The sequence below is a fragment of the Zootoca vivipara genome, chromosome 17, assembly GCF_963506605.1.
Source record: "Zootoca vivipara chromosome 17, rZooViv1.1, whole genome shotgun sequence".
Lineage (NCBI taxonomy): Eukaryota > Metazoa > Chordata > Lepidosauria > Squamata > Lacertidae > Zootoca > Zootoca vivipara.
The window spans coordinates 39085235-39098998 of record NC_083292.1 but is presented as its reverse complement, the minus strand read 5'-3'; the positions used below and the strand labels follow the sequence as shown (position 1 = coordinate 39098998).

The 13764-nt window shown below is 42.7% G+C and overlaps 1 protein-coding gene across 2 annotated transcripts; it reads right to left on the bottom strand.

Moving 5' to 3' along the window:
- Nucleotides 1-4137: 4137 nt before the first annotated feature.
- Nucleotides 4138-13442, bottom strand: CTSS (cathepsin S). Of its 2 annotated transcripts, none has more exons than XM_035099081.2 (8): nt 13279-13442; nt 12418-12553; nt 10380-10502; nt 9190-9339; nt 8650-8874; nt 7932-8097; nt 6193-6295; nt 4138-5151 (listed from the first exon to the last, which is right to left on the bottom strand). In XM_035099081.2, exons 2-8 carry the CDS (start codon nt 12547-12549, stop codon nt 5052-5054), a joined length of 999 nt encoding a protein of 332 aa, XP_034954972.2. In that variant the 5' UTR covers nt 12550-12553; nt 13279-13442; the 3' UTR covers nt 4138-5051. The 2 variants fall into 2 exon arrangements, with proteins under 2 accessions (XP_034954972.2, XP_034954971.2); XM_035099080.2 differs by having other exon boundaries at nt 4139-5151; nt 12418-12550.
- Nucleotides 13443-13764: the final 322 nt, after the last annotated feature.

The window sequence follows — 13764 nt, the reverse complement described above, 5'->3', positions numbered from 1 at the left end:
TTGTCTTCACCCGGGTCTAAAGACCCAGGTGAACACTCTTGTCTTGCGCAGGAACACTCTTGTCTTCACCCAGGTCAAAGACCCAGTTTGGCAATGGCACACACAACCCACACATTTACATACACATGCACACAGGCTGCGGGCCTCATTGGTGCCCTTCTGGAAACTTCACCCAGGACAATTTTTTAAAAAAACCAGCTAAACCCCCCCCCCGCCGCCCCCCCCCCCCCGTGGCTAGCTGGAGGAACATGGCTCCTCTTTTCCGTGTGGGCATTCTTATTATCTCTTACACCAGGGGCATAGCCAAGATTTATGTTGGGTGGGGAGAGAACAACGCTATCTGTGCTGCAATTGTTCAGTTAGTTAAGGTGTGGGAAGCAGCTGCCCCCTCCCCCACGCTCCCGGCCCCAGATGTTGATGAACTACAACTCCCATCATCCCTAGCAAGCGTGGCCAAACGAGGGGTGATGGGAGTTGGAGTCCAGCAAATATCGAGCGATCCAAAGTTTTCCCACGCCTAACTTTCAGTTTTCCCGATCGAAATTGTTCCCTCACCACCACCACCCCCAAAAGCTATTTACTCCACTGAGGGAGGAAAAACAACACTGAAGCTTGAGGAACGAGGGGAGCAAAGTATAGGCTCGCCTCCCCCCGCATATTATCTACCAACCTCTGGGCATTAAGAGCCCAGCTGCAAATGTCAACTGGAAAGTTGACATTTGCAGCCCTTAGGTTTACGATAGAGATGGAGAGTAATATATAATAGAATGGGGGAAAGTTCAGGTGGAGAAGCACTCCCGAGAGACCACGTCTGACTTGAGGCGATTAAAAACAGCCAGGCCATGTAGCGCACGATGGGGCTTTTTTTTTTTTTTGCCGTGGGGGTGGGGGCGCTATTTAGGACGGCCGTGCTTCTTGTAAGCAGACAACCACTCATTACATTAAATCAAAATCATTCAGGGATATTATTTAAAACAGACGCCCTTACATCATATATACAGAGTGTAGGGTGTGTTTTTTTAAACTATTTCATGGAGATTCCCACACGCTTTTCAAAAACCCCTTTTCTCTCAGCAAAAAGGAGGTTTTTAAGGCTCCTCGCGCCCCCCTCTCCCCGCTTTCCCGCCTTTTTTCGCTCCTCCGACGTCGGCGGTTTAACGGACGGTCGCCCTTCACGCTCCTCCGCCTGAACTTTCCCGCCTTTTTTTTACACCTCAGGCGACCCAACTCAGTCGCTCAGTGCGAATCCTATTCAGACTGAATTGTTCAACAACAATTATTTCCTTCCCTAGTTGACATTTTATTCACCCTCCCCAGAGTTACTTAATAAAGCCACACTTTTGTTTTTTCCACCAAGAGGTCCCCATCTTACGGTAACTTTTAACGCTATCAGAAGCAAATTGCCACCAATCACTATTGTAATCTGGTGGTTTTTTACCTTAATAGACCTTACTTGCTTCCATGAATTTCAATGGCTCTACTCGAGTAGAACTTTAGCTGGCTACAACCCATTATTGTTTTAAAATAGTTTAAATAGCTAAAATAGTTAATAAGTGGGGTGTAAGTATAAAATGGCATTGTTCTTTGAAACCATGTCCCACTTAAAAGAAGTATCACCTTTTTCTCCCCACTCCCAGCTCTGTACCTTTCTATAATTGTCTGACAGGCAGAAATTCCTCTGGGTGAAGCTTCCCCCAACCAGTTAACATCTTCATGACAGGAAAAGCGGAGCCTGTTTTAATTTCACGCCAGGCATGGTTTTAAAAGCACACAGAATATTTATTTCGGTGGAGAGGTGCTGCAGCCCCCTCTTATACAAGGAAAAATACACTTTTAAGGACATATATATGTACACTTTTACTATTGATTTCAATGAAGGAATGTATCTCAGAGGGGCTGCCCTCAACCTCCTTCATGGCTAATAAGTTTGCAAACTGGCCAGAAAAAAATAATACATAGCAGCACCTCCACCTTTAACAGAAATCAGAATGTGACATTTTTCATGGCACGGAATTCAAATGATTTTCACCCTAGCTAGAGATCAGATTGCTGTTCAAGACAACCCTATAGAAAGCAATTATTTCTAAAGTCAACTGTAGTTGAATAGGAGATGGGCTGTGCTGGTTGAGTACCCTATAAGGCAGGGGTCAGCAAACTTTTTCAGCAGGGGGCCGGTCCACTGTCCCTCAGACTATATTTTGGGGGGGGAAATGAACGAATTCCTATGCCCCACAAATAATCCAGAGATACATTTTAAATAAAAGGACACATTCTACTCATGTAAAAACACCAGGCAGGCCCCACAAATAATCTAGAGATGCATTTTAAATAAAATGACACATTCTACTCATGTAAAAACATGCTGATTCCCGGACCATCAGTGGGCCGGATTTAGAAGGCAATTGGGCCGCATCCGGCCCCCGGGCCTTAGTTTGGGGACCCTGCTATAAGGCCTTCCTTGTATCTGTGTGTCCAAGTTGGCCAGTTTCCCACTGGTGAATGGAAAAAGCACTCTGCACATCCTCAGAGAACATTTCCTCAATTGCCTTCTTTCCTCCTCTGCTAAACTGACATTGAAAACAGGGCAAAGTCAAGTACGGCTCTTTCATGCCATGCCCTCCACAAAGAATGTCTTTTCACACGTATTTTTGAAGGAACAGGGTTAATGTCTAAACCAGGGGAGTATAAAAGGGAGTTAGGGTATTTTTGTGTGTAGAGAGATATATGGCAAATGTGAGGAGGAAATTTTTTTCCAATAACTGTTCCTCAGAGATACTGAATGAAGAGGAGAGTTTACGGTGAGGCACGAGAGGTCAAAGTTGTTTAAAACTTAGTTTAACCTGGAATTCCATATATCTAGAGTGGTTGTGATTATTCAGTGGTGTTCAAATGTACTTTATTATTCCTTAACACTGTGCAATGGCCAACTCTGGGAATTTAACATATGTCCTGGCAAATGTGTCGTATGTTCAGAATGAAGTGAAGGCATTAGCTGGCACTAGCTATATACATCCTTGGGAAACATAGCTTGACCTTTGCAATGCACACACATTCCTTAAAAATTCCAGGCAGTAACAGCCCATGATATTTTGCAGCCTGACGTGGAATGGCCAGTGGCACCTTCCATACCAAGTCAAGGTGCATGATACCAAAGGTCGGCCAAGATATTCTGGCACCTGAGGCAGAAAATCCCACAAGAATAATAGAGTTGTAGAGTTGGGAGGGACCACAAGGGTCATCTAGTCCAATCCCCTGCAATGCAGGATAATAAACAACAATTTGTTGTGCTTTCATAACACTTTGAGTCACTTTACCCAATGGTAGAGCCGTCCCTGATTCCAGGTTGCAAAAATTTTCTTTCATGAACTTTTGCTAGGGGTGTGGCCCTTCCAGTCTCTTTATCTGGCCCTCAAAACTTTCCCCAGGCCACATAAACTCACTGTTTTTGCACCTTGGGTGTTTTTGCTTCTGGAAATATGTCTTTGAACAGCAATAATGCCTCTTCCTCACCAGGATGGAGGATAGATAGGTGTTAGGTAAAGGTACCCCTGACCATTAGGTCCAGTCATGGACGACTCTGGGGTTGTGGCGCTCATCTTGCTCTATAGGCCGAGGGAGTCGGCATACAGCTTCCAGGTCATGTGTCCAGCATGACAAAGCCGCTTCTGGTGAACCAGAGCAGTGCATGGAAACGCAGTTTACCTTCCTGCTGGAGCGGTACCTATTTATCTGTCAGACATGACTAAACGACTAAACAACAACACCACCACTTTGATGTGCTTTTGAACTGCTACCGTAGGTGGGCAGGAGCTGGGACAGAACAGGAGTTCACCCCATCGCGGGGATTCGAACCACCGACCTTCTGATCAGCAAGCACTAGGCTCTGTGGCTTAGACCACAGCACCACCATCCCTAGGTGTTAAGTGTAGTCTATTGTGCAAAAGTAATATTGACATGTGTTGTCCCACCCACCTTTGCCTCTGGTCATGTTCACTACTTGGAGTTCCAGATGCTCAGACTCCCTTCCTCTGCCTAATCTTCCCTGTCTTTTTTCTCCACTCACTGTAAATTCCAACCAGGTTGAAAGGTTGTTTGCATGCAACTAAAATCATCATCATCGCCGCCGCCACCCTTTCCTGCTGAGCTGACATTTTATTCACCCACTCCAGAATTATGTAATAAATCCACATTTCTGCCTTTTCCACCAAGATGGTTCCAACTAAAGTGGCTTTAACCCACATCAAAAACAAATAATCACCAATTATTAGTTTTATTGTATTGTATTCCATAACCCTTTCTCTGGGCCTCAGAACTTTCCTCAGGCCACACTCAAGCACTGGCCCTGTTTTTGCACCTCAGGTGTTTTTGCCTTGCCGCAAATGTGTCTTTGAACAGCAATAATGCCTCTTGATTATCTGGATGGAGGATCATGGAGAAATGTAAGTGTAGAAACTGTAGCCTACTGTGCAAAGGTAACATTTGCATGTGTTGCCCTGCCCACTTTTGCCTCTTGCCAATGCTCACTACTGGTATGCGGCCTTTAATGGTTATGCAGAAGGAAATGTGACCCTCGGGCTGACAAAGGATTCCCCATCCATCATTGTAAAGTGGCTTGCTTGCCATTTCTGGAGTCACAGAAGGTTTTTGTTTGTTTCTGTATTTACCTGACACAGCTTTTATTCCAACATACCTTGAGGTTGTAACAGTGATAGGTACTACCCGGCAATTACATAAAGCTTGGGTTGTTCAGAACAGGACTACAGACATTACATTATTAACTGATTAAGCCCCACAGCGCCCAGGGAGTGCTTAGCAAATACCAAGATAAACCAGGATTGCTTAGCAAATACCAAGATAAACCAGGATAAATCATCATTTTGGCTCCTTGTCTCAGATCTACCCGGTGGAGCTGACAGGAAGACCTTGCCTTTGGAGACCAATCACTCTTCTTAAAACAGAGCAGTTTGATTTTTTAAAAAACTCTAAAGATTAGTTGCCTAATGGGCTGTTCTTTCAGTGATGAACAATCCATTGTGAGCTGGAAATCCTCTCTAGATTAGTGGATAGGAGCACTGGCTGGCAATGCCACAGCGATTCCCATGATTCCTTGCAATTTTAATGAATCCTTCATCGCCAAAACTTGGACCCCAACTGTTGAAATAACAGAGAATGAGACATTAGGAGAATAATTAACACTTTCATTGTGAACAAGGGGCTTTTCAAGGGTCTTACGATGCTCAGTAAGGAACTAAAAATAATTATCATGAAGCCTTTTTTTAAAAAAAAGTGTTTTGCACTGTTAATTCTGCATCTTTTATTTACATCTCACAAATTACCGTACTTCCAGCCATTTTGAACTGAAATTGAACAAGAATTGTTAAAGTTACAGCCAAAAATGAGGCCAGATATGAGATATATATATGGCATGATTTTATTTCTTATCTGAATTTTTTAAAAACTATTTTATTAGTTGAATATAAGAACAACATATACCATGTAGCCTTAATATTTCATGTTACGGATGCTTCCAGTGCTGTGTCGGGACACCAGTCACACCACCCTCGTTACACTACTGGGCGATTCCACATAAAAACACAAGAGTCTCCTGGATCAGACCAGTGGCCCATCTAGTCCAGCATCCTATTCTCGCAATGGCCACCCAAGTGCTTCTGGGAAACCCACAAGCAGGACCTGAGTACGAGCCCTCTCCCCTCCTGTGGTTTCCAGGAGGCAAACGGCATTCAGAATCATTCTGCCTCCAACTGTGGCCGCGGTGCATATCCATTGTGGTGAGAAACCACTGATCGCCTTATCCTCCATGAATTTATCTAATCCTCTTTTATTTTTTTATTTATTTCATAAAATTTACATACCTCCTAACTGTTAAAAAAAAGCCTCCAAACCCACATAATGGTTTACAAAATAGAATAAAACAATAACATTTTCTCAGAACACAACCCCCTTTCATTTCCCAATTACAGTAGATGCTTTAGAATAGTGTTCTTCAAACTTGGACCCCAAAATGTTGCTGGACTAAAACTCCCATTAGCTAAACACAGAGTCCCGACAATAACTGAGCACCCAAGGTTGAAGAACAATACTTAGACGAAAATGTCTCAAAATGGATGGGCAGTGGACTCATTGATATTACAATGCTGGCTTAGCAGCTGCTTCCTTAAAGGGTATCCTTACCTATTCTTCACAAGCCAATATTCTTTGCCTTCTTCTGTTCCATATCCAATTACGACAACTCCATGATTTATATGCTGAGAACACTTTGGATCATCATATACACCTACATAAAAAGGATATAGAATCACTTTCAGGTGTGTATGAGCATATGGTACATTTTTAAAACTGAAGCAAATGAAAGTTGCTCTTGAAAAATAGTCCTCCTAGTTTAGGGTCAACAAAATGTGCTATAGTCCACCAAGAGGATACAGGAAGCTGCCTTCAGGGCTGCCAAATGAGAAGGAAGAGATGGCACCCATTGATCCCATGTACAGAATCTGATCAGGTTGGTAGTTGAATCTTACTTCAGCAGTGGTTATCTGTTAACATATTCCACTATAGTGCCAGGCTAGCTTTGTGGGCACAGAGCAGGCTTAAGTTAGGAAACCTAGGGGAAATAGTTGGGGTTGCTGTTGCCCTTGGCCTTTGCTGCCTCATAACAATTCAGACCATTGTTCCATCCAGCTTATTATTATCTAGACTGACTGGCAGCAGCTCTCCAGGCCTTCAAGCAGGGGTTTGTCCCAGTCCTACCTGCAGATGCCAGAGATTGCACCTGGAACCTTTTGCATACAGCCCTTCTGCAAACAACATTGGGGGAAGCCGGTATCAAAGATGCAAAGGTAAAATCATAATGTGATATTAATTGGAGGAGGGGAGGAAGTAATAACACTAGAGTAGTAACCTAACTTCATACCAAGTTTGGCATTGGTGTTTTGGTAAGGGAGAGTTTTGAGAAAAAGTTAGCTGTCCTGGGAAGTTATGTAGCCTGTTGGTATTCAGTTGGTGGGGTTCAGGACCAACTAAATGTAGGTCACATCAGCACTGGAGAGAAAAGGAGATTGGTACACAAAAGCAAGAGAGGGAAGAATAGTTACATGGCATAATTTATTTGTTCTTAGTGGGTCCTGCATTGCTGTTTGGGATTAAAAAATGGGTCAAGGTTGTGGAAAGCTTGAAAAGTGTCTATGAAAAGAACAGCAAGGAATTGCCAAGGATCACACCCAATTGAATAATTTCTTGAAGGAAAGGTAAAATTGCGGCTTTCAGAAGACCATTACTCTGTGTGCATGCATGCAGACACATACAACCAGCCCTGTCTGAACAACTTGCCTGCACAAAATGGCTGACCTCACTGGGGTAGCAAAAGAGTCTCTGCTTCTTTGCATGCCAAATAAACTTAGAGGGTTGCATCCAACTAAGTCATACTCAGAGTAGACCCATTGAAATTAGTGGACTTAAGCTAGTTTTGATGGGCACAAAAGAGAGCACTGATTTTGGTGCCCACCCATTTTCATCTTACACAGTGCTGTTTCAGTTCCACTGCAGTTCATCTTCCAACAAAAGCGACTTTACTTGTAAATGTGAAGACCATTCATTTCAATGCAAACAAAATATAATGAAAATGGGGATGGGGGGAGAAGAGAGAATAATCAGTTACTGTATACTGTATATCATTCACAAACTGAAAACAACAACAGCTAATACTGTTTGTATTTACTGGATGGATTTCCGCTCCAGACATGAAAGGAATAAGTTGGCAGGGGGTTGGACTGGATGGCCCTTGTGGTCTCTTCCAACTCTATGATTCTATGAACAGCTGGCTATTTCAGCTCCTATTCCATCAGAATTCTCTGTGTCCCTTGATTTCCAATGAGTCTATTCAGAGTATATTTGCAGGGAAGCACGGTAGAACTCACCTCGCTTAAACAGGAAGAATGACATTAGACTTGCATTTATACCAACTGATACAGGGCCAACATTGGCTACGGCATCCTTCAGGGCAGCTTCATCTCCAGATGGGAGAGTAACGTATTTAGAGCAGGTAGCAGCTCGTGCAGAAGGGTCATAGTGACACATTCCATTCTGAAAGAAAAAGAAGATAAAAGTTGCTTCTTTGGCCTCCATGAGTTTCTCTAACAGTATAAGATCTTAAGAAGAGCTCTGAAGCTGGATCAGATCAAAGGGGCCCACCTTGTGGGTAGCAAGTTTTTAAAAGGTGTGCAGAGGTGACGAATGCTGACACCAGGGCTGGATCTACGCTGACCTGTTTAATGTTGTTAGAACGATACAGTAATAGATATATTTAATCTACGTATATCTTAGTTAAATAAGTCAAATAATTTTAGCTGATTTGACAACTAAGCCACTGATTTTAATTTACACAAATATTCAGGTGAATGCAACCATGTTCCTGAAGAAGAAAAAAGAACAACTTTGTTTCAGATGATACACGCATACAATAAGCAAAGGTCATCTTAGAAGAGGTACATCTTTGTAAGTAAGTACAATAAATGTAATTTATTTGCAACAGTCTCTAATGCATTGCTAGCAATCATGACAGGATATATTCTGAAATAAATCTGCAGATGCACTCTGTAGTGTTTTATGTTTACATCTAAATTAAATAATACAAACCTTGGCTTCATATGGGTAGGAAGCTTCCGAATCAATGCCTTTGTTGTCTATGATATACTGGAAGGCAGCGTCCATGTAGCCTCCATTGCACCCATGGTTTCCATACTTGCTGGAACAGTCAACAAGGTTTTGTGCACTGAGAGACACCAGTTTCCCTGTTTTGAGTTTTAGCTGGCCTTCCAGGGCCCCAACAGCGCTAAAGGCCCAGCATGCACCACATGCACCCTAAAATGGAGAGGAAGCTATCAGAATCAGTTGCAAAGGAAGAAATTGCTAAATTCCAGACGACCCGTTCATTGAGCCTTCGTTCTCATTTGTTTGTGGCGAGATTAGACAACATTGTAGCAGGCATTTCCCCGAACTTTCCAGTGCACTTGCAAATCATTTTCCTTATCGCAAAAAGTCTGATCTTTTTTGGAAGCAGGTTGTTTGCAAGTCCTCCCAATCACCTTTGATTGCACAATTTGAATTTGCTGAGGTGTGATTCAATCCCACCCAAAGACAGTGATGGTCTGGAAATGCCGAAAGTCGCTCTCTTACCTGGTTCTTAACATCTGTGACACACCCTTTCTCCCTCCAGTCTACAGTGTCGGGGAGGACTCCCAGACTTGACACATAATATGTTGAATTGTGCATGCGCGAGTCAGGAACTTTCAACCCAGTCAACATAGCAGTCACCTCCTCACTGGTCTACATGAAGGAACATATTCCAGAGATGTTGCTGTGTTAGGTGATAGCTTCATACAGCAAAAGCAACCAAGAGTCTTGTGCAAACTTAAAGACTACCAATTTTATTACGGCATAGAAACTTTCATGGATTTCAATAAGATGCATAAAGGGACATAGATGCACTTAATAAAAAAGCAAGAATCGGGCACATTTTTTCTGTCAAGGGCTTCATTCCCTCAGGTGCGTAAGGGCTAGGGGTGGAAGGACGTGTCAATTTTGGTTCTCTCAGTTTCTCATTTTTCCAATATTAAATTCAGTTCACATTTTGCAAGCAATTTGTGATTTTAAAAAAAAAATCCTCATAAAAATTCATTAGCATTTTAGATCGAATTCCTCCTAATAAACACATTTTTATATGCATTGTTTACTACAGTACTGTACATATTTTTGCAAACAATTTCTTTGGTGTTATTTTCATTCACATCTTCCTTTCTCAGTACATTTTACCCCTGACATATGCATTTTTGTAAACGTTGTTTGGTTGGAGAATTATATGACAACATTCGGATAAGTGCAGATTTCGGAGGATACCTGTTTTGGTTAGCATATTGTTTCAGAAGGTGTGAATTTCATAGATTCGCCTTTAAATGCATACTGAATTGCATTTCTCCTCCATCCCTAGTAATATGCAGAATTTTGCTGTCATACTATATTTTACAGTTGGGAGGGATTTTGAAGGTCATTAAATCTAACTACTACTCGGTGCCAGCTCTGTAACACAGCTAAAGCACCCTCATTCAGTAAGATGAAAATGTTAATACTGAAATCTATGTATGAATTGGATTCCCCTCCCCTATTTTCACATTAAAAATGTTTAGGAATGAAATGAAATTAAATTTTTCCACCTGTCTCAAAATTTTATTGCTGTAGTTTTCCTCAATCCCAGCAGGAAGTTGATTCAACCAGTTCCAGTTATTTGGTTTCAATCAGTGGCATATTTGTTCTAATATGACAGAATTACCAACATGCCCATCAATCATGTTAAACATTTGTTTACTAACCATATCCCCCAGATGATTCATGCCAAGTTCATAGGAATGTAACCCCAGCGAATGTTCGAGGTTATGCAACATGATAAACTGCAGATTCCTTTCCCAAGTCATACGTCGACCTCCTTCCTCTTTCTTAAAAAAGAAAAGAAAAGTGCAGAAGCTCACATTGTTTATGAAGGGAAATTTATCTATTATTATTACCATTGCTATTTTATAAATGTACTGTATATGCAACTTTTTCATATAGATGTGCTGGAAGTGGCTCACATGACAGAAAAACAAAAATGCTGATGGATACATCATTCCAATAAGAACCAAATGCTACATCATTTCAAAACATAACATAGCAATCACACAAATCACTTAGTTTGATTATGTGAAGATGATAACATTTTAAGGTTGTCATAAGGCAAACTATCAATAATTAAAACATACCAAAATGTATTTATTATTTAAACTAACAGGACTGTTTTCACCCTACAATTTGATGTTTGGGTCAATATTGCCATATGATTCAGCATTAAAGATGAGGTTTTCCTGGGGAAAGCAGTGGCGGGTGAGGGAAAATGCTCAGACACAGACTAGGAAAGTGTGGACCTGTGCCTCAAAAGCACAGGGCAAAAGGTGAGTATGGATGAGCCTTAAGTATCCCGCTACATCAGAGTTGTTGATTACTATCTGTACAAACAGAACCAGTCCTTTGGGCCTTTTGGTTTCTGCCCACAGCCAGCCCATAGTGGATGATGTTGCAGAAGTTTATACAGTACTTATTATTGTGATATGTGCCCGTTTATTGTACTCTGCTTCAGTTTTCTAACTGATCAAACAACTGTTATATCTACTTAATGTCTGCTCGTATTCTCTAGGACAGGAATGGGGAACTCAAGTGCCTCCCCCCTCCCCAGATCTTAGCAGCTGGGGCTGGTGAGAACTGGGGTGTAGCAACATCTCAAGGGCCCCAAGTCTGCCTCCCCTACTCCATTATCAGACCGGGCCGCCTTTGCATTAGGACTATCTCGGCTCTCACGCCAGCTGCCTTGACTACTTGGCCTTGCTGCAGACCTGGCCTGATACTCCTGGAATCACAGGGTGTTCTTTTCCCCTTGAACCTCTACATTTGCCCTTTCATCACTCTTCTACTCACCTGGCACTCTTTGCAACCATTTCCACATTTTACTCTGTCTCAAGGCTTTCAAAGCCTTCTGTGTGGGCTCAGTCATATGACCCAGACTTGGTTATGCTAAGCACATTTTCCTGTCTATGGGGACAGACAGACAGACAAGATGGTGCCCTCACTACATCCCATGTACAGAGGCCACCTGGACTTGCATAGTCTTTATCACACTGACAGCAGCAGTCTATCTTAGGTGGGTTGTGTGGCACACACAGCTACAGGTATGTCCTCCCACCACCTTGCAGGAGCTTCTCACCATCACCACCTCTATGTCTGCTACTGGGGGTAACTGCCTCACTCTACCCAACTGTGGGGCCACAACTGCTGAAGCATCTTCCTCAGACTCAGTCCTCAAAAGGCTCTGGATAGCAGTTCTAAATTAGCCCTTGATGGCGTCCATCTCTGTGTTGTATCCAGTGCTAGTCCTACTCAGACTCATTACCGTTAATGGACATGAGAAACTTAGGTTAATTGCTTTCGGTGGGTCTGCCCTGAGTAGAACTGGCATTGGAGACAACCCTCTGGCACCTCTTTATTTCCTGCTGCTTGCTTGCTCCTAGAACTGGTGGGGCTTACAACTACAGTGGTACCTCAGAAGTCAAACAGAGTCCATTCCAGAAGTCTGTTAGACTTACAAAACGTTCGAGAACCAAGGCGCATCTTCCGATTGGCTGCAGGAAGGTCCTGCAGTCAATTGGAAGCCGTGATGGACGTTCGGGTTCCAAAGAATTTTCACAAACAGGAACAATCACTTCCAGGTTTGCAACGTTCAGGAGCCAAAACGTTCAACTGGCAAGGCGTTAGACTTCCAAGGTATGACAGTACTGGAATTTCTACACCCCAAGCTCCAATGCCAACAGCTTGTGCCCATACCTCATTTTTGTATGTTTTGTCATACTTTTTCTTCCAAAGCTCCCAGTGCCTGTTGAGTGTGGGATCCTTCTCCCAGTATGCAGACGAAGCAGCAGCAGCAAATGCCAGGAAAACACAGGCCCACAGTTCCATCCTGCTGAGGCAGAAAACAGAAAGCTGGTAAGAACAGGGTTGATGGTGTCATGGCAATAAGACAGGTGGCTTCCAGGGTGAGGTGAACCTGGGGTAAGCACCTGGAACCCCTGGAATCTCTCACCTCTTGGAGATTGGGATGTCGTTCTTATGTTCTTAATCTGGTATTTCAGCACCTGGGAGAAACATAGCCTGCAGTCTTCATTGTAAGCTCAGTCTATATCCAGCCTTTGTGGCTATGTGTATATTTTCAGACCCACTCTATTCCTCAAATATTAATTTGCTATAAATTGTTGTATTTTAAATTGCTGTGAGCAACCCTAGGACCTTAGGGTGAAGGGCAGGTACTAAATAAAATTAACAACAACCTCTAACCTCCTTTTCCAACTTTCCTTTTGTTGCCTACCTCACCTGACTAGTCCTCCCCTTTCCATAACATGTTGCCCAATAAAGAGTTCTGCAGTGCCTAAAAGCTGGCCACAGTTTAGTGCATGGAGGTGTTTTTGTTGTTGTTGTTTTTCCTAATAAAAGTTACTCCTATTTTACTTCTTTAAAAGCATTTCTAAACCACTTCTTAAATATCAGCCTTTTGGAGGGCCCCCTCCCCTCTTATGGACCTACACCCTTTTCTAAAAGAAAAAATAAAGTTACTTCCTCAATTGCTCTGAAAGAGATCGGTAAGGGGGAGGAAAAAAATCTCTTTCCAAGTCTCTCCTTATAAATACCTACCTGAATGTCTTTCAGCAGGCTGAGGCTGGGTGTTCTCTCTTGACCTCGTCTTCAGGGTGTAAGAAACCTTCCCGTTCCAGGAGCCCCTTTCTTATGTTGGTTCTCTGTCTGAACCTTTCAACAACACTGCTCCTCTTCACCCGCATGCTGGTGATAAAAAGGCTACTTTCGATTTCTTATGCTCAATGTCACATGAGCCTCCCCACCCCAATAAAGGAAATGCCTTGCTTTCATTACAATGGTGAGCAATCTGAGCATGCAAGATGACTGTGAATTGATTTGTTACATCTTCAGGCTTGCTAGGAGATTATGAAACAAGGAAAGTTTAGCTTGGTTCCCCACTTCACAGGATGCCCTGCGTTTCTTTTCTGCACCTGCATCTCTCTCTTCACAGATTGTGCTCACACAACCAGTAACTGGGCTGCTTTTCCCTGCTGGATGTATGTCTATATTATTAAGATTTAAACCTGTTGCGAAACACATTGA

Bases quoted from the DNA above. Each gene is read 5' to 3' on its own strand.
- CTSS (XM_035099081.2), bottom strand. From the start codon at position 12,549: ATGGAACTGTGGGCCTGTGTTTTCCTGGCATTTGCTGCTGCTGCTTCG. The intron at 10,503-12,417 runs GTATGGGCACAA...TTCTTTTTTAAG, and splicing joins ACAAAACATACAAAAATGAG to AAAGAGGAAGGAGGTCGACG. The intron at 8,875-9,189 runs GTAAGAGAGCGA...TCTCCATTTTAG, and splicing joins TCACAGATGTTAAGAACCAG to GGTGCATGTGGTGCATGCTG.